Source organism: Macaca fascicularis, chromosome 20 (genome assembly GCF_037993035.2).
Source record: "Macaca fascicularis isolate 582-1 chromosome 20, T2T-MFA8v1.1".
In the NCBI taxonomy this organism is placed as follows: domain Eukaryota; kingdom Metazoa; phylum Chordata; class Mammalia; order Primates; family Cercopithecidae; genus Macaca; species Macaca fascicularis.
Genome location: NC_088394.1, coordinates 71364415 through 71384733, shown reverse-complemented (window position 1 = coordinate 71384733; position 20319 = coordinate 71364415). Strand labels below are relative to the sequence as shown.

Below are 20319 nucleotides of genomic sequence, written 5' to 3'. Positions count from 1 at the left end.
GGCACACATCTTTCTAATCTTTTTTGTGGTAACCTTTTTAGTATCATAAACAACACTTCTGTAAACCTTGCGTAGAAATCCTTGTTGCTGGTTTATTTCCTTAAGATACATTCAAAACCTTACGACGGTTGTTAAGGATCTTAATTCATTGTCAAACCACAGCCAGGAAAGACTGTGCTAATTTCTACTCCCAGCAGCGGGGACTTCTTGTTTCAGACACCACCGTGGATTAAAGGACCTCCCAATGCGCTATCCTTTTCAGATGACTGGACTCTGCCCGTTTGTTTGTTTGTTTTTGAGATGGAGTCTTGCTTTGTCGCCCAGGCCAAAGTGCAATGTCCCCATCTCCGCTCACTGCAACCTCCACCTCGGGGGTTCAAGCGATTCTCCTGTCTCAGCCTACCTAGTAGCTGGAATTACAGGCATGTGCCACCACGCATGGCTGATTTTTGTATTTTTAGTAAAGACGGGGTTTCACCATGTTGGCCAGGCTGGTCTTGAACTCCTGACCTCAAGTGATTTGCCTGCCTCCCCTCCCAAAGTGCGGGGATTACAGTCGTGTGCCACCACTTCAGGCTGAGCTGTTATATGTAAGGGGTGGGTGGGGAGCTTTTATTTACTGAAACATATCCTGTATTCGTCAGAACCTGTTATCAAGCCTGCGCCTCTGGGCAGAGGCTAGGGCAGGTAGGGCACAGCTCCTAAGGCCACCTGGTCTCAACTCCTCCCAGCTGGGACGCTGCACCGGGAGACAGCGTTGGTCCCTGTGTCAAGGTGCCTGGGTCTTGGCTTGGGGCTGAGATTGGGGCCTTAGGAAGGGTTTGGATTCCAAGTCCCTTCCCTGCAAGGATGCCCCGGAGAGCAAGGAGGGCCAAGATTAAGATTCGACTTCCTTCACTAGGGCCTTTGTCCTCCGAGGAGCTCCCAGGTTCTCTGGGGATTTGCGGGGGGACGGGTTACAACGTTTATTTGTGGTCAGTTAGATGAGAAGTGACTCTGCCAGCGTCCTTTGACATCCTCGGCTAAACCCCGCGCCTCTTAGAGCCCCAGCCCACCTGGGCCCTCCGGCCCTGCCCTCATCCGGCGCCCCTCCCCGAGGCGTGGCCCCTCGATCAGGGGTGGGGAGAGGGAGCTGGGGGCAAAAGTTGCTCCTTCCTTCCTTCTTCCACTTCCCTGGCTCCTGCCGGCCACCCCGGGGCCGCAGCCACGTCTGAAAGCGCCTGACCGGGCAGTGCCGAGGATCTTGGGCCACAGTGCCGGGCTCCGGAGGGAGCTCTGCGCCGCGTCCTTCCCTGTGGTAGCCCCAGGACACCCCCACCCTCGACATCCCATTCCGGGACTCCTGCCCTGCTCCCAGATTCGCTGTGCCTCGAGTCTCCAGGAGCTTTCAGTGTCTTGGTGCCCCCCGACTCTCGTCCATGCCTCTTAGACCCCCTTTCCTGGCGTCACCAGGTGTCCCTTAATAGTCTTGGGACCTTAAGGAGCAAGTCAGCCCCTGCGGACTTTCCCAGTGAAGAGGAAGCTGGCTGTGCGGTGGAACTTGAAAGAGACTGGGAGCCTTTGCTGAGCCCAGAGAGAGAGGCGTCCCTCTCGCTGCCCCTCCAGGTCGGGCAGACACGCCAAACTTTGAGGTACTTTGGTTCTTCATTCTCCACGGGGGGTGTCCCCACACTCTGTTGAGCTGGGGGCCGGGCCAGTAACACAGCTGGGACGCTCCTCTGTCCAGCACCGGGGGCCTGGGGTGGCGGGAGGAGCTGGAAGTGGCTTTTCCATCAGCAACGTGGAAAATTCATCGCCCCTGCTAGCGCTGGTTTGGAAGTGTCTTGCTGCGGCTTCGGCTGCACGTAGGAATCCTCACTGCGTGGGGCGGGGGTGAGGGGGCGGTTCTTATTCCATACTTGGGTTTCAAACGGTGTGGCTTTCAAAAGCTCTCCATAAAATTCTTGAGAAAAAATAGCTTGGTGAGTTAATTTGGAACCAGACTCCGGGGAATTGGAGTCGTGCCTCACTGCTTCTAGGGGCTTGATATTGGGCTTCAGGAAAGGCCCTCTGGGCCCCAGGACACTACAGGTGCCTAGGAAACGTTTTTTTGTTTGTTTTGAGATGGAGTCTCGCTCTGTCGCCCAGGCTGAAGTGCAGTGGCCCGATCTTGGCTCACTGCGACCTCTGCCTCCTGGGCTCAGGGGATTTCTTGCTCAGCCTCTGGAGTAAGTGGGATTACAGATGCACGCCACCACACTCAGCTAATTTTTGTATTTTTAGTAGAGACGGTGTTTTACCATGTTGGCCAGGCTAGTCTCAAATTCCTGACCTCAGGTGATCCACCCGCCTCAGGCTCCCAAAGTGCCGGGATTACAGGCGTGAGCCACTGCACTGGGCCCAAATTTTTGTGTTTTTTTTGTTGTTGTTGTTGTTTTCAGATGGAGTCTCACTCTGTCGCAGAGCCTGGAGTGCAATTGCGCCGTCTTGGCTCACTGTAACCTCCACCTCCTGGGTTCAAGCGATTCTCCTGCCTCAGTCTCCCAAGTAGCTGGGATTACAGGCATGAGCCACCATGCCCAGCTAATTTTAGAGATGGGGTTTCACCATGTTGTCCAGGCTGGTCTTGAACTCCTGACCTCAGGTGATCCACCCGTCTTGGCCTCCCAAAACACTGGGATTACAGGCATGAGCCACCACACCTGGCCTAATTTTTGTTTTGTTTTGTTTTTTGTTTTTTTGTGTGTGTGTGTGTGATGGACGCTCTTGTTGCCCAGGCTGGAGTGCAATGGCATGATCTCAGTTCACTGCAATTTCTGTCTCCTGGGTTCAAGCGACTGTCCTGCCTCATCCTCCAAGTAGCTGGGATTACAGGCACCCGCCACCACACCTGGCCTAATTTTTGTATTTTTAGTAGAGCTATGTTTTGCCTTGTTGGCCAGGCTGGTCTTGAACTCCTGGCCTCTGGTGACTACCCACCTAGGCCTCCCAAAGTGCTGGGATTACAGGCGTAAGCCACTGTGTCCGACCTCTAGCAAATGTTGACATTCCTTTCTCTTCCCTTTTACATGGAGGCAAGGCAGTCAAGAATTGCACTTTTGGCTGGGCGCTATGGCTCACGCCTGTAATCCCAACACTTTGGAAGGTCAAGGCTGTGATGCCCTCAGCTCTACTTTTTGAATTTCGTGTGACCTGTTTGTATTATTTTTCTAAAAATTAAACGTAATAAATATGTGCCCCCAGAAAAGAATCAAAAAAGGGAAGAATTTGGAGGGGAAGGGGAATGTTCCTTCCAGGATGGAAGAGTTCTCTGGACAAAGGCTTAGGAGTGTGACCCACCACAGAGCCCTGCACTGGGAGTCTGACTCTTGGACTAGAGCCCCAGCCCTGCCACTTTCTTACTGGGTATTCATGTCTCTGAGCCCCACTGCTTCAATTAAAACAGATAGGGATGCTTATTTCTGCCTCTTAGGGACTAGGGAGGATAACATTCAATCATGAAGATGAAAGTGCATATCATAGGGCCTGCCTAACTGGTTCTCCCTAACTTTGAACCTTTGGCCAGGTGTCCACTGTGCTGAATGTAAGTCTCCTTTTCAGAAAGCTCCCAGTGAGGAACTGGTCTTCTGGAGACTCTGTATGGCATAGGGTGATTCAACCACCTCCTTTTTTTTTTTTTTTTTTTTTGAGACAGAGTCTCGTTCTGTCGCCCAGGCTGGAGTGCAGTGGCGCAATCTCGGCTCACTGCAAGCTCCACCTCCCGGGTTCACGCCATTCTCCTGCCTCAGCTTCCCGAGTAGCTGGGACTACAGGCGCCCACCACCACGCCCAGCTAATTTTTTGCATTTTTCAGTAGAGACGGGGTTTCACAGTGTTAGCCAGGATGGTCTCGATCTCCTGACCTTGTGATCCGCCCACCTCAGTCTCCCAAAGTGCTGGGATTACAGGCGTGAGCCACCGCACCCGGCTCAACCACCTTCTTAAGAAGACCTCTGGCTTTCCTGGAACACAGGTAACAAACACCTTAGCTTGGGATCAAGATCCTCCCTACCAGGGAAGGGCTGGGCTGGCCAGGAGAACTGTGTTTGGGCCAGGGCAGCAAGGTCCTACACTCTGCAGGGAGCAATCACACGTGGGAGAGGCCCACAGCCTGGGATCAGAAGTGCCAGGAGCTTAGGAACAGGAGTCCTGGGGTCCCAGCTTTCCTGCTGTCTCTCCAAGCCTTGAGTCCTTCACCTGAAAAACTGACATCATCATGTCCCCCTCAGGGCCTGTTGAGTTAAGTCATCCGGTGGACTTGAAACACCTAGCACTGGCCGGGCGCGGTGGCTCAAGCCTGTAATCCCAGCACTTTGGGAGGCTGAGATGGGCGGATCACGAGGTCAGGAGATCGAGACCATCCTAGCTGACATGGTGAAACCCCGTCTCTACTAAAAAATACAAAAAACTAGCCGGGCGAGGTGGTGGGTGCCTGTACTCCCAGCTACTTGGGAGGCTGAGGCAGGACAATGGCGTGAATCCGGGAGGCGGAGCTTGTAGTGAGCTGAGATCCAGCCACTGCACTCCAGCCTGGACGGCAGAGCGAGACTCCATCTCAAAAAAAAAAAAAAAAAAAGAAACACCTAGCACTTGTGATCATTGAAGTCAGAAAATATGAGTTGCCTTCCTCTCTGACACTCTGTTGTCAGGGGAGCCCACCATCCATCAGCCAGCACTGGAAAAAGTACAGTCGCACGTGTAGAGGAGGTGGGGGGCTACTCTCCTCATCTTCCAGGTTTTCCAGGAGTGGGTATGGGGATCCAGAAGGTAGCTCAGGAGTCAGCAGGTGACAGAGGTGTTGGGCATTCTCCACTCACTCCAGTCCCTGCATTGAGGGGAAGGAGCAGAGATGAGATCTGCTCACAAGTTAGACCCTGGCTTCTCTCAATGGGTGATGTGGACAGGGGAGTGGGGCAGGCAAGCAGCAAAGGATGTAGGAGCAGGAGAAAAATTCCAGGCTCCTCCCTTCCAAAGTCGCCCAGCCTTGAGATCATTGCAGAAGCAACAGGTGCAAACAGAAGAACACTTTGGGACCTTGGAATGCGGGAGGCCGGCTCAGTGTTCCTTCCACCCTGTGAGACACGTGTGATATTCTTTTTTTTTTTTTTTTTTTTTTTTTTTTTTTTTTTTTTTTTTTGAGACGGAGTCTCGCTCTGTCACCCAGGCTGGAGTGCTGTGGCCGGATCTCAGCTCACTGCAAGCTCTGCCTCCCGGGTTCACGCCATTCTCCTGCCTCAGCCTCCTGAGTAGCTGGGACTACAGGCGCCCGCCACCTCACCCGGCTAGTTTTTTTTTGTATTTTTTAGTAGAGACAGGGTTTCACCGTGTTAGCCAGGATGGTCTCGATCTCCTGACCTCGTGATCCGCCCGTCTCGACCTCCCAAAGTGCTGGGATTACAGGCTTGAGCCACCGTGCCCGGCCTTTTTTTTTTTTTTTTTAAGGAGTCTCACGCTGTTGCCCAGGCTGGAGTGCAGTGGCGCGATCTCGGCTCACTGCAAGCTCCGCCTCCCGGGTTCCCGCCATTCTCCTGCCTCAGCCTCCTGAGTAGCTGGGACTACAGGCGCCCGCCACCGCGCCCGGCTAATTTTTTGTATTTTTAGTAGAGACGGGGTTTCACTGTGGTCTCGATCTCCTGACCTTGTGATCCGCCCGCCTCGGCCTCCCAAAGTGCTGGGATTACAGGCTTGAGCCACCGCACCCGGCCGACACGTGTGATATTCTTAAGGTCCACTAAAGGCTCTGGGTGGTTGGAGGCCAGAGAATGGCCTGGGAGATACAGGGATTGGAAGGGTAGGTGGCCTGTGGGTGTCTCCTCTGGGGGGAGACTCCCCAGGTGGAGGGGGTTCTTCCTCTCCAGATGTAGCTGAGCACAGGGACAATAACAGTAACAGGGGCACGTGTGTAAGGAATACTTTCCCAGGTCCCCTCTTCATAGGTGTTTGCAGCAGCATCTCATAACAGCCCTAAGGGATTAAATGTTGCAAATCCCATTCTACAGAGGTGGAAATTGAGCCTCAGAGAAGTTAAGTCACTTGCCCCAGGTCTCATGGCTTCCCATTGGCAGTGCTGGGATTCGGAGCCAGCTCTCTCGCCTCCATCCATCAGTAGACCCGGCCAGTTCCCAGCCATTTGGAGAAGTGCCCTACTCAGACTCATTCCACCTCAGCAAGCCTGGCGGTGCTGTGACATCCATCCACCTAAGTCCTCATCAAGCCCTTTAGCTCCACAACCCAAAAGGTCTATGAGATATCCTGAAGCAAAAGACAGGCAGGACAGTTCTGCTCCCACCCCGGAGAGCTTTCTATGTACAGGGCTGTCTCTCTCTATAGGACTCTGATCTCCTCTCCTTCCTGTTTTGCCAGGTGTCGAGACATCTCCCATGGGTTTGTGATCAGTGTTGCAGCTCTCCCAGCAGCCCTGGACAGTGGTGAGTTCCCTCAGCTGGCTGGGACAGTACTCTGCTCTCACCTCTGCTTCTCTGGCTCCATGCCAGCTCCACCTCAACTGGTCTCCTTGTGAACCCACAGGGCTCCAGGACACCCTCCCTCTGGAGCCCATGCTGCCTTCAGCACTTCACCCCCAACCAATGATGGCAACAGTTGGTGTTCTTTGTGCACTTTATTTACTTGCTTATTTTTAACGACAAAAGTTTTCTTTTCTTTTTTTTTTTTTTTTTTTTTTGAGACAGAGTCTTGCTCTCTTGCCCAGGCTGGAGTGCAGTGGCGCTATCTTGGCTCACTGCCAGCTCTGCCTCCCAGGTTCATGCCATTCTTCTGCCTCAGCCTCCCAAGTAGCTAGGACTACAGGCGCCCCCCACCACACCCAGCTAATTTTTTGTATTTTTAGTAGAGACCGGGATTCACCATGTTAGCCAGGATGGTCTCCATCTCCTGACCTCGTGATCCACCCGCCTCGGCCTCCCAAAGTGCTAGGATCACAGGCATGAGCCACCACGCCCGGCCGACAAAAGTTTTATACCTGCCTGTTAAAAAAGTTATATAGTGCAGAAGCACACCACGTAAAAGGTGCGATCCTCAATTATGGGCATGACTACATATTCCCTTCTCCCATTTTCATTATAATAACCCCCCAATCCCCCCAAATCCTGTGAGCCAAGTACCAGAATTATCCCTCTTTTACACACGGGTAAAGTGATCGGTCACAGAGAGATTTAAGTGATCTTCATAAGCAAGATCATAGGCCAGGAAGTGGCAGAGCCAGGATTCAACCTCCGCAAGCCTGGTGGTGCTCTGACATCCCTGGAAGCCCCCATCAAGTCCTTTTAGCTCAGCAACCTAAAAGGGCCTCTCTAAGAGGTATCCTGAAGCAAAAGACAGAAGTTCTCTTTGAAACATAATATTTTTCTCTACAGATAGATAGCCTATAGGTATGTAAGTAGGTGGGTGGGTAGGTAGACAATTTGAGGGTATCCCACATTTGTCTGCAACTGGACTTCTGAGCACAGACTATATTCTGGGCTATATCTTGACTCCATATTCCTGGGAAAGTGCTCGACTGAGACCTTGGGAGTCTTGGGAAGTCCAATGGGTAGGGTAGTCAAATCCAAGGGCTGCTCCCTGAGGGCACTGGGCAGTAATTGGGGCGTGGGATGGGCGTGAGGGCCCTGGTCCCTAAAGTTGCCCATTCCGCCCGCCCGAAGGCCTCCAGCCGCCAGCATGCGGCTGCCACGCTTCTCCAGCAGGACAGTGACCGTGCTCCTCCTGGCACAGACCACCTGCCTCCTGCTCTTCGTCGTCTCCCGGCCAGGACCTTCATCCCCAGCGGGCGGCGAGGAGCGTGTGCACGTGCTGGTGCTGTCCTCGTGGCGCTCAGGCTCGTCCTTCGTGGGCCAGCTCTTCAGCCAGCACCCCGACGTCTTCTACCTGATGGAGCCCGCGTGGCACGTGTGGACCACCCTGTCGCAAGGCAGCGCCGCAACGCTGCACATGGCTGTGCGCGACCTGATGCGCTCCGTCTTTTTGTGCGACATGGACGTGTTTGATGCCTACATGCCACAGAGCCGAAACCTGTCCGCCTTTTTCAAGTGGGCAACGAGCCGCGCGCTGTGCTCGCCGCCCGCCTGCAACGCCTTTCCCCGAGGCGCTATCAGCAAGGAGAACATGTGCAAGACACTGTGCACGCGGCAGCCCTTCAGCCTGGCCCAGGAGGCCTGCCGCTCCTACAGCCACGTGGTGCTCAAGGAGGTGCGCTTCTTCAACCTGCAGGTGCTCTACCCGCTGCTCAGAGACCCCGCACTCAACCTGCGCATCGTGCACCTGGTGCGCGACCCGCGGGCCGTGCTGCGCTCCCGGGAGGCGACGAGCCCACTACTGGCACGCGACAACGGCATCGTGCTGGGCACCAACGGCAGGTGGGTGGAGGCTGACCCTCAGCTGCGCCTGATGCGTGAGGTGTGTCGCAGCCATGTGCGCATCGCGGAGGCCGCCACACTCAAGCCGCCACCCTTCCTGCGCGGCCGCTACCGCCTGGTGCGCTTCGAGGACCTGGCGCGGGAGCCGCTGGCAGAGATCAGAGCACTCTACGCCTTCACCGGGCTGACCCTCACGCCCCAGCTCAAGACCTGGATCCACAACATCACCCACGGGTTGGGGATCGGCCAGCCAATCGAGGCCTTCCAGACTTCGTCTAGGAATGCGCGCAACGTCTCCCAGGCCTGGCGCCACGCGCTGCCCTTCACCAAGATCCTGCGCGTGCAGGAGGTGTGCGCCGACGCGCTGCAGCTGCTGGGCTACCGGCCTGTGTACTCTGAGGACCAGCAGCGTGACCTCACCCTGGATCTGGTGCTGCCACGAAGCCCAGACCACTTAAGCTGGGCGTCACATGACTGAGAACTCTGGGCCTTAGAGCAGGCCCCGAATTGTGGTTGCCCGGCCCAGGAGGCGACTGCACGGTGGAGAGGGAGCTGGGATGCATGGGGAAGCAGGTCCCTACTATGAACTGGGAGTTTGGGGTCCTCCCCTGAGGTAGGCAAGGACTGCACGTTTCTTTTTCTCCTGATTCTCGGTTTTCCTTTGAGTCCTCTGGAGCTGCCTTCTCATCAGGTGCACTCTTCATGGAAAGCAACACTTGCCCCTACCTATTCTGGGCACAGGGAGTAAGTTCTGCTAAATTAAATTAAATGTGTTCCAGGTCGGGCGCGGTGGCTCACGCCTGTAATTCCAGCATTTTGAGAGACTGAGAAGGGTGTGGATCAGCTGAGGTCAGGAGTTCGAGACCAGCCTGACCAACATAGTGAAACCCCCTCTCTACTAAAAATGCAAAAATTAGCCGGGCATAGTGGCACACTCCTATAATCCCAGCTACTTGGGAGGCTGAGGTGGGAGAATCACTTGGACTCCGGAGGTGGAGGTTACAGTGAGCTGAGATCGTGCCACTGCACCCAGCTTGGGCAACAGAGCAAGACTCTATCAAATAAATAAATAAATAAATTTGTTCAAAAATCCTGCAATCTAGTGAACTGTAACCTCATTTTTTTCTCTTTTTATTGTGTGATTCCATTTATTTAAAGCAGAAAAACTAGTCTATGGTGATAGAGGTCAGAATAGGGGATACTTTGTAGGGAGGATTTGACTGGGATGTAACCTTATTTAATATGTAAACAAACTACAACCTGACCAGAGTATATTCTTGTAAGGAAAAAGGAGTCTCCTCCAACCTTAGCAGCCAGCTTTCAGCCAGGGGCAGACCGCAGACTGACCAGATGTGTCCAAATTAGACAAAGGCTGAGCTGTCACCAATCGGCCTATATCCAGTGCCACTTCCTTTTTTCTGTTTATAAACGCTGCTTGTCCACTGTTGCTGAGTGGAGGTCTCTGAGACCTCTCAAATATAGATCTCTCATTTAATGGGGTGAGTTTGGGCTTTAATCGCCATCATCCCCAGAACAAAGACTGACCAATTAGAGTTAAATGCTGTTGAACTATCTTTATTGCGTGGACTTTGAGTTATTTGACTAGTTGTTTGTAGAAACTCCTGATAAGGAGTGGACTCCTGTTTCTTGGCATTGTCCACTCATAGTCATCATAATAGTCTCCCTGGCCAGGCGCAGTGACTCACGCCTATAATCCCAGCACTTTGGAAGACCGAGGCAGATGGATCACTTGAGGTCAGGAGTTCAAGACCAGTCTAGCCAACATGGTGAAACCCCATCTCTACTAAAATACAAAAATTAGCCAGTGTGGTTGTGCATGCCTGTAATCGCAGCTACTCAAGAAGTTGAGGCAGGAGAATTGCTGGAACCGAGGAGGTGGAGGTTGCATTGAGCCAAGATTGCGCCACTGCGCTCCAGCCTGGGTAACAGAGTGAGACTCCCTCTCAAAAATAATAATAAAAAAACAATAATAATAGTCTCTCTGATGTATTGCTTCCCCTGGGAAGTCTTACATACTCCTATGCAGCCATCCTTTATACATCAACTGGCCCATTAGGGTTCGAATAACAAAAACATGAAGAAAGCATAAAGAATCATCCAACTAAGGTGAAATCATGAATTGTGAAGTCAATACTGAAACAAAACAAGTCCATTATGATGGTGACAGAAAATGGAGTCAGGGCCCAAGGTTTTGGTCAATCTCTCAAAATTGAGAGGCTGACCAAAAGGCAGAAATGTTTAAATTCAATTAAATTTGTCCCAAAGTTCCCAGCACTTTGGGAGGCCGAGGTGGACGGATCACGAGGTCGAGATCGAGACCATCTTGGCCAACATGGTGAAACCCTGTCTCTACTAAAATACAAAAAAGTAGCCAGGCATCGTGGCACACGCCTATAATCCCAGCTACTCATGAGGCTGAGGCATAGAAATCGCTTGAACCCAGGAGGCAGAGGTTGCAGTGAGCTGAGATTGCACACTGCACTCCAGCCTGGTGACAGAGCAAGACTCCGTCTCAAAAAAATAATAATAATAATTTGGCCCAAAGCTGCTGCCATACCTGTTGAACTGCAATCTAACTTAGTATTTAAGTAAACTGCCTCCCAACCGAGACTATATTCTTGTAACAAATAGCTGAATCTCAGCAAGTCACAGCAGCTGTGCTTTAACCAGTCACAGGCTACCAACTGATTAGACCAAGTCTGTGTAAGGTAAATGCTGAGCTGCACCCCATCAGACTGTTTATTTGTGCTACTTCCAATAAATTTGGCCTACCAGTGTTGCTGAGTGGAATCAGGGTGCTGCCCGATTCATAAAGTTTCTTTGCTCAAATAAAGTCTGCTTAATTTGACTAATGTTTTTCTATTAACAGTTCAGATGACTTGGCCTCTACCCAAACTCTTTCTTTCCCCTAGACTCCCCTCTCTTGGAATGCATCCTGAAGCAGCTGAAAAGGGGTGCCCTAGGCCCAGCTGGGAGCAAAATCTGGTGATATTGCTTCTGAATATCCCACATGTGCCCCCCACACACACACACACACTCACATGCATACACAGCCTGGACTCTGTTCCCTTTATGCCCCTGGCACCACGCTCCATCGAAGCCATTGGCCTTTATATCCCCCTGTGTCTTCACTGAGAAAGAGGTATATCAGGCCAGACGTGGTGGCTCATGCCTATAATTATCAATTACCCAGTCTCTGGTATTCTGTTACAGCAGCACAAAAGGGACTAAAATAGGCTCCTTAACAAAAAGATTCACAGACAAGAAGTTTGTTTGTTTGTTTTGAGACAGTGTCTTGCTTTGTGGCCCAAGCTGGAGTGCAGTGGTTCCATCTTGGTTCACTGCAACCCCCACCTCCCTGACTCAAGCGATTCGCTCATCTTTTTTTTTTTTTTTTTTTTGAGACGGAGTCTTGCTCTGTCACCCAGGCTGGAGTGCAGTGGCCGGATCTCAGCTCACTGCAAGCTCTGCCTCCCGGGTTTACGCCATTCTCCTGCCTCAGCCTCCTGAGTAGCTGGGACTACAGGTGCCTGCCACCTCGCCCGGCTAGTTTTTTGTATTTTTTTTAGTAGAGACGGGGTTTCACCATGTTAGCCAGGTGATTCACTCATCTTAACCTCCCAAGTAGCTGGGACTACAGGCACATCACTATGCCAGGCTAATTTTTGTATTTTTGGGGACTACATGTGTTTCGGTATGTAGCCCGGGCTGATCTGCAACTCCTGTGCTCAAGCAATCCACCTGCCTCAGCCTTCCAAAGTGCTGGGATTACAGGCATGAGCCACTGTGCCTGCCCAAGAACAGTTCATTAACACATGCAGCATACATCACGCAGGACAAACCTAAATGAAAAGTAACAACACAGTGGCTCAGAACACTGCCTTACACAGCATCTTCCAAAGGACACAATAAATTTGTAGAGAAATAACAGGACAAAAGAAAGTTTTAGGCCTCCAAAGGTGAGAAACTGTGCAAAGGTAAATATCCGAGAGGAAGCTGATGCAGCAGGATTTGTCTGCAGCAGCCTCTGATACCGCCTGTGGCTGGGCAGAGTTAATGGTTGTCTCCAGTGAAGGAGAGTTTATGTCATGCCTTTAGGCAGAAAGGGGAGGGAAACCTGACTTTTTCCTGTATTTTCTGCTTCTTAATTGCCTTCAGCTGAAAATCATTTTTATGTGACAGAGGCATAATCTGGGCCGATGCCTCTGCTTTCCTCCAGCTGAAGAGAACCTGCGTGGACTCCTTTGCTTTGGACCTCTGCCTCCGCCACGGAGAAAGGCCAGGCCAGGCTGCTGGACAAGCAGGGACCGTGAGAAGGGGAGTTCAGGTGTCCCAATCTAGGCCATCCTAGACCAGCTAGCCCCTCACCAGCCCCCGCTGATCAGCACGCAGCCACTTCTGCTGCCTTCTGCTGCTGCCGCCAAAGCGAGTCCAGGGTTCACCCAGATTCAGAGGTGTGGAAACTGAGTCCACCGCTTGAGAGGAGTAGCTATAAAGACATATGAGTGAGAGCAGCTGAGCCCAGCTGAGCCCAGCACTGCCGGCCAAGTCGAAGACTTTAGGACCAGCCACACGTGTTCGGTAGCCACACGTGTTTGGTGGCCACACGTGGCCAGTGGCTCCATGTTGGACAATGCCAATCAGACTCCTCATCTCATTACATTTGTATACCCTTCTGGCCCTGAAATCTTTCTATATCTGCATCTGACTAAGATGGTCTATTAGAGAAGAACATCTACTTCATATTTCCATCCTTTGGAAACCCGAAGAGCCAGCAGAAGTTTTGACTTTGCAATTGATCCTACACATTCAAATTCCTAGCGTCTATAGATTGTGTAAGATGGAAGAGAGACTACAAGGGCTCCCATTACCTAGCCCAGAGTATGTGCTCAGGGCTCTCGGCACTTCTCCTGGTTACACATGGTTCAGATACTATTGGCCACTTCTTAACATTAGTTTCTCATGGCTTGATTCCTAGGAAGCATTATTCCTCCCATTGTAAGAGGGCAGCCAGTTGAGTGATTCAATGAGTCAGGCCCCAGTATCAGGCCCCAGGGACACAGTAAGTGGCAGAATACACATAGCCCTTGCTCTTGTCTGGGGTGCAGACACTAAAATAGTCAAACAGATTAAACATGCAATTACAGGTTTGAATTATGCTCTAAGAAAAAACAAAGCCGGGGACAGTGACTTATACCTGCAATCCCAGCACTTCAGGAGGCTGACAGAGGAGGATCACTTGAGGACATGAGTTCAAGATCACCCAGGCAAATGACTCTTGTGGGATACCGCTGTCAGGCTGGGCTCTCAGCCTGCATCAAAGCAGGCCCCATGTCCATAAAACATTTTTAAAAATTGGCCAAGCATGGTGGTACACGTCTGTAGTCCTAGCTACTTGGGAGGCTGAGGTGGGGGGCGTTGCTTGAGCCCAGAAGTTCGAGGCTGCAGTGAGCTACAGTGAGCTATGATTCATCCCACTGCACTCCAACCTGTGTGACACAGCAAGACATCATCACTAATTAAAAGAAGAAGAAGGAGGAGGAGGAGGAAGAGGAGGAGGAGAAGAGAAAGAAAAGAGGACAATACAAAATAAGCCAAGCATGGTGGCACATGCCTGTAATCCCAGCTACTCGGGAGGCTGAGGCAGAAGAATCGCTTGAACCTGGGAGGCAGAGGTTGCGGTGAGCCGAGATTGCTCCACTGCACTCCAGCCTGGGTGATAGAGCAAGACTCCTTCTCAAAAAAAAAAATAATAATAAGGAGAAAAAGGAAGGCCGTTGATTAATAAGCATGAAAAGATGCTCAGCTGCCCAGGGAATTAAACAAATGCAGGTTAAAACATCATCAAGTAACATTTTTGGGTGACATTTACCATCAGCTAGGCAAAAGTGAAAATGATAGATTTAGCCACGTATAGGTGATGGTAGCACCCGCCACCATGCCCGGCTAATTTCTGTATTTTTAGTAGAGATAGGGTTTCACCATGTTGGTCAGGCTGGTCTCAAATTCCTAACCTCAGGGGACCCACCTGCCTTGGCCTCCCAAAGTGCTAGGATTACAGGCATGAACCACTGCGCCCGGCCTTTTAAATTTTGGGGGGACAGTCGCTCTGTTGACCAGGCTGGAGTGCAGTGGCACAACTTCAGCTCACTGCAATCTCCACCTCCCTGGTTCAGATGATTCTCCTGCCTCAGCCTCCCAAACAGCTGGGATTATAGGCACCCACCACCACGGCAGGTAATTTTTATTTTATTTATCTATTTTTAATTTTATTTTTTGAGATAGAGTTTTGTTCTTGTTGCCTAGGCTGGAGTGCAATGGCACGATCTTGGCTCACACAGCCTCTGCCTCCCGGGTTCAAGCGATTCTCCTGCCTCAGCCTCCTGAGTAACTGGGATTACAGACATGCACCACCATGCCCAGCTAATTTTGTATTTTTAGTAGAGACAGGGTTTCTCCATGTGAGTTAGGCTGGTCTTGAACTCCCGACCTCAGGTGATCCGCCTGCCTCGGCCTCTGAAAGTGCTGGGATTATAGGCGTGAGCCACTGCGCCTAGCTAATTTTTGTATTTTTAGTAGAGACAGGGTTTCTCCATGTTGGCCAGAACCATGCTGATCTTGAACTCCTGACCCCAGGTGATAGGTGATCCACACGCCTCGGCCTCTCAAAGTACTGGGATTACAGGCCTGAGTCACTGCACCCAGCCCACATTTGCTTTTAATACTTTAGTAGTTTACTATTTTACATTTGGATCTATAGTTGCATGGAATTAATATTCCTGACCAGTATGAGGTGGGGCTGGGTTTTGTTTTGTTTTGGTTTTGCGTTTTTTTGTTTTTTTTTTTTTTTTTTTTGAGATGGAGATTTGCTCTGTCGCCTGGCTGGAGTGCAGTGGCGCGATCCCGGCTCACTGCAACCTCCAACTCCCTGGTTCAGGCGATTCTCCTGCCTCAGCCTCCTGAGTAGCTAGGATTACAGGCACGCGCCACCACGCCCAGCTAATTTTTGTATTTTTAGTAGAGACAGGGTTTCACCATGTTGGCCAGGATGGTCTCGATCTCCCGACTTCGTGATCCGCCTGCCTCAGCTTCCCAAAGTGCTGGGATTACAGGCGTGAGCCGCTGCGCCCAACCAGTGCTGGTTATCTTTGTATTTTCAGGTAGCCGGTTCTCCCCGTGCCCTCTACTGAAAGATCTCACGTGTCACATTTTCTTCCTTGGGGATAAGACCAGAGAACGTGGCCTGTCCTGCAAGTCTTGTGTTATTCTGATCCCAGTCTTCACGAACTCCACTCATTCATTCAACAAACATTATGGGTTGAGAACCAACCAGGCACCAGGCTGTTGGAGGAGCTGGAGATACAGCAGGACCAATATAGACAAAAAGCAAAAACCCCTGCCCTGCAAGAACTTGCATTCTGATGGTGGGAGACAGCCAATGAATGAGAAGTTTGATAAATAGCTAAATTATTTAGCATATTAGAAAGTGCCAAAGATTAAAGTGGAGAGGGATCAGGGGATTAGGAATGTATGTGTGTGTAGGGGTGTGAGTTGTTAATTTTTTTTTTTAAGACAGAGTTTCACTCTGTCGCCCAGGCTGGAATGCAGTGGCACGATCTTGGCTCACTGCAATGTCTGCCTCCTGGGGTCAAGGGATCCTCCTGCCTTAGCCCCACTGAGTAGCTGGGATTACAGGCATTCGCGATCCTGTCTGGCTAATTTTTATATTTTTAGTAGAGATGGGGTTTCACCAAGTTGGCCAGGGTGGTCTCGACCTCCTGACTTCAGGCAGTCTGCCTGCCTCAGCCTTCCAGAGTGCTGGGATTATAGGCATGAGCCACTGTGCTCGGCCTTTTTTATTTTTTTATTTTTTATTTTTTGAGACTGAGTCTGGCTCTATTGCTCAGGCTAGAGTGCAGTGGCACGATTTCGGCTGACTGCAACCTCTACCTCCCAGATTCAAGCAATTCTCCTGCCTCAACCTCCTGAGTAGCTGGGATTACAGGCACCTGCCACCACCTGGCTAATTTTTTTGTATTTCAAGACCAGGCTGGTCTCAAACTCCTGGCCTCAAGTGATCTGCCTGCCTTGGCCTCCCAAAGTACTGGGATTACAGGAGTGAGCCACCGTGCCTGGCCTTTTTTTTTTTTTTTTTTCTTGAGACAGTGTCTCACTCTGTCACCCAGGCTGAAGTGCAGTAGAGTGCAGTGGCACAATCTCAGCTCACTACAACCTCCACCTCCTAGGTTCAAGTAATTCTCCTGCCCCAGTCTCCCAACTAACTGGGATTACAGGTGCGTGCCACCAGGCCCAGCTAATTTTCTTGTATTTTTTGTAGAGATGGGGTTTCACCATGTTGGCCATGACTGGTCTCGAACTCCTGACCTCGAATGATCCACCTGCCTCAGCCTCCCAAAGTGCTGGGATTACAAGCGTGAGCCACTGCGCCCGGCGGTTTCTTCCACTTCTAATAGACTGCTAGTCTGGGAAATGTACCAAAAAGACAGCATGGTTAAAGGTCAGTATTTCATGACCTTTTTTATACTTCCTATTTTTATTTTACATAGGTTTCTTGGTTGATACAAAATGTCAACTGTAGCGGTAGGGAACCTGCATAAGGAAGCTTCCTGAAAAGAGGCTTCAAAAGAGAGCACTAATAGGCCGGGCATGGTGGCTCATGCCTGTAATCCCAGCACTTCGGAAGCCCAAAGCAGGTGGATCACCCGAGGCCAGGAGTTCAAGACCGGCCTGGCCAACGTGGTGAAACCCCCCTCTACTAAAAATACAAAAATTAGCCAGGTGTGGTGGCAGGCACCTGTATTCCCAGCTACTTGGGAGGCTGAGGCAGGAGAATCACTTGAACCCGGGAGGCCGAGGTTGCAGTGAGCCAAGAATGCACCACTGCACTCCAGCCTAGGTGACAAAGCAAGACTGTCTTAAAAAAAAAAAAAAAAAAAAGAGAGAGAGAATGCTAATAAACAATCTTGCTAATGTTCTTGAATTAAAAGGAAAATATTGTGTAATGTGTACACAAGCATCTTGAATTTAAAATAATTAAGGTTTCGAAAAATCATTTCCCCTGCAAACATTGAAGGTGTTGGTGCATGGCCTTCCAGCCTCCCTCACTTGGCTGCTGATCCATCTGATTCTCATTTCTTTACAGCAGAATTATGGAAAAAAGCTGTCAGCTCGAATCATTTTGCCACATGCCAAAAAGTCATACAGAATCTGAAATGCTGGAAAATATCTGTAAATCACAGATCTTTTCATTACAACTAACATGACAAAATGTTTCCACTTCATTGACTTGCTAAGTACCTGAGCCATCTAAAAAGTTTATGTTCTTTTTACTCTTAAAAGAAAGAATAAAACAGATTTGAAAGTTATATTTAAAAGAGGGGAGTGGCCAGATGCGGTGGCTGATTCCTGTAATCCCAGCACTTTGGGAGGCCAAGGCAGGCTGATCACTTGAGGTCAGGAGTTTGAGATCAGCCTGGTCAACATGGTGAAACCCTGTCTCTACTAAAAACACAAAAATTAGCTGGGAGTGGTGGCAGGTGTCTGTAATCCCAGCTATTTGGGAGGCTGAGGCAGGAGAATTGCTTGAACCCAGGAGGCAGAGGTTGCAGTGAGCCTAGGTCAAACCACTGCACTCCAGCCTGGGCAACTGAGGAAGACTGTGTCTCAGAAAAAAAAGATAGTGGAGAACCAAGATGACTGTTACGGTTGTTAATGGTTTTTGTTTATGGTTATGGTTTTGTTAATGGCTTGTTTTTTGAGATAGAGTTTTACTCTATTGCCCAGGCTGGAGTGCAGTGGCACAATCTCAGCTCACTGCAACCTCTGCCTCCAGGGTTCAAGCGATTCTCAGCCTCCCAAGTAGCTGGGATTTCAGGGATGCACCACCACGCCTGGCTAATTTTTTTTGTATTTAGTAGAGACGGGGTTTCAGCAGGTTGATCAAGCTGGTGTTGAACTCTTGACCTCAAATGATCCACCTGCCTCAGCCTCCCACAGTGCTGGGATTACAGGTGAGAGCCACCGCACCCAGCCCTGTTTTTAATGTTTAAAATGACACTTCAGATACTCCAACTAACCTAAACAGAAACTTTAGTACGCTATTGGCCATTTTTTTAAAAAAGTTTTTAAAAGATATGTTTTATATAGCATAAGATCATTTAACTGTGCAATTCAATAACTTTAATATCTTTTCACAGTTGTGCAGTCATCAGGTGAGATCTCAGCGTAGCCTCAACCTCCTGACCTGAAGCAAACGTCCTGTATCAACCCTCCTAAGTGCTGGGATTATGGGCATGAGCCACAGCTACTGGTCAATCACCATTTCAAAGTCAGTTCTTTATTGTTGGTTGTGACATTTCTCAAGGATGTAGTATTTTTTTTTCCCTCCTTCATTCTCTTAGGCACATGAAGAGCACTTGGTTCTCTCCAGCTTTGTCTCATCTGTATTTTAAATGATTCTTTCTTGGTCTGTTGTCTTTGTTATTTTCCCTTAAATATCCACTAGTTAGAGAATTTTGATTTTCCCCCTTTTCTTTGCTTTCCTCTTTTTTAATTTTGTATTTGCCTTTAAAGTTTATTTCCTCAATTTCCTTTTCTTTCTTTTTCTTTTTTCTCTTTTTGTTTAGAGATAGGGTCTCACTCCCTTGCCCAGGCTGAAGTGCAGTGGTATGATCATGGCTCACTGCAGCTTTGAACTCCTGGACTCAAGTGATCCTCCCGCCTAAGCCTCCTAAGTAACTTGGACTACAGGCCTGCACCTTCACACCCGTCTAATTTTTAAATTCTTTTTTTGTAGAGACAAGGTCACGCTATGCTGCCTAGGCTGGTCTTGAACTCCCGGCCTCAAGTGATCCTCCTGCCTTGGCCTCCCAAAGTGCTCAACTTTCCTTTTTCTTTTAGAGATAAGGTCTCATTCTGTCACCTAGGCTAGAGTCCAGTAGCATGACCATAGCTAACTGCCACCACAACCTCCTAGGTTCAATCAATCCTCCCACCTCAGCCTCCCAAGTAGCTACAACTACAGGGGTCCATCATCCCACCTGGCTAATTTTTTTTTTTTTAATTTATTTTTTCGAGACAGTGTCTTGCTCTGTCACCCAAGCTGGAGTACAGTGGCACGATCTCTGCTCACTGCAACCTCTACCTCCCAGGTTCAAGCAATTCTCCTGCCTCAGCCTCCCAGGTAGCTAGGATTACAGGTGCCCACCACGACACCCAGCTAATTTTTATATTTTTAGTAGAGACAGGGTTTCACCATGTTGGCCAGGCTGGTCTCGAACTCCTGACCTCAAGTGGTCCACCCATCTCGGCCTCCCAAAATGCTGGGATTATAGGTGTGAGCGACCACACTGACTCCAGCCTGGCTCCAACCTGGCTAATTAAAATTACGCCTGTAATCCCAGCACTTTGTGAGGCTGAGGCAGGAGGATCACCTGAGGTTGGGGGTTCGAGAACAGCCTAACTAACATGGGGAAACACCAAAATACACTAAAAATACAAAATTAGCCGGGTGTGGTGGCAGATGCCTATAATCCCAGCTACTCAGGAGGGTGAGGCAGGAGAATCACTTGAACCTGGGAGGCAGAGGTTGCCGTGAGCCGAGATCACATCATTGCACCTCAGCCCAGGCAACAGAGTGAAACTCTGTCTCAAAAAAAAAAAAATTTTTTTTTGTAGAGGCAATGTCTCCCTATCTTACCTAGGCTGGTCTCAAACTCCTGGCCTCAAGCCATCCTCCCACTTTGGCCTCTCAATGTGCTTAGATTACAGGGCATGGGCTACTGCACCCAGCCCAACTTTATTTTCTAACTCATTTATCACATTGTAAAATTGGAAGTCATATTTTAAATTTCTAATAACTTATTATTGTTATCTGTTCAATTTTTAG

The 20319-nt window shown here is 50.0% G+C and overlaps 1 protein-coding gene across 12 annotated transcripts in view; it reads left to right on the top strand.

The window, feature by feature from the left end:
* The window catches only part of LOC102118955 (transmembrane protein 231), a 31584-nt gene extending 22096 nt beyond the window's left edge, over positions 1-9488 (top strand). For 3 of the 12 annotated variants that reach the window (XM_074027634.1, XM_074027635.1, XM_074027633.1), the window contains 2 exons: positions 6382-6446; positions 7680-9488. In XM_074027634.1, coding sequence (XP_073883735.1) covers positions 6382-6446; positions 7680-8868 — 1254 coding nt within the window. In that variant the 3' untranslated portion in view covers positions 8869-9488. Of the gene's footprint in view, positions 1-1452; positions 1632-3832; positions 3992-6348; positions 6447-6865; positions 7045-7679 lie in introns of those variants that run through there. The other 9 variants (XM_074027639.1, XM_074027651.1, XM_074027645.1 and 6 more) reach the window with 8 other exon arrangements.
* The last annotated feature ends 10831 nt before the right edge of the window (positions 9489-20319 follow it).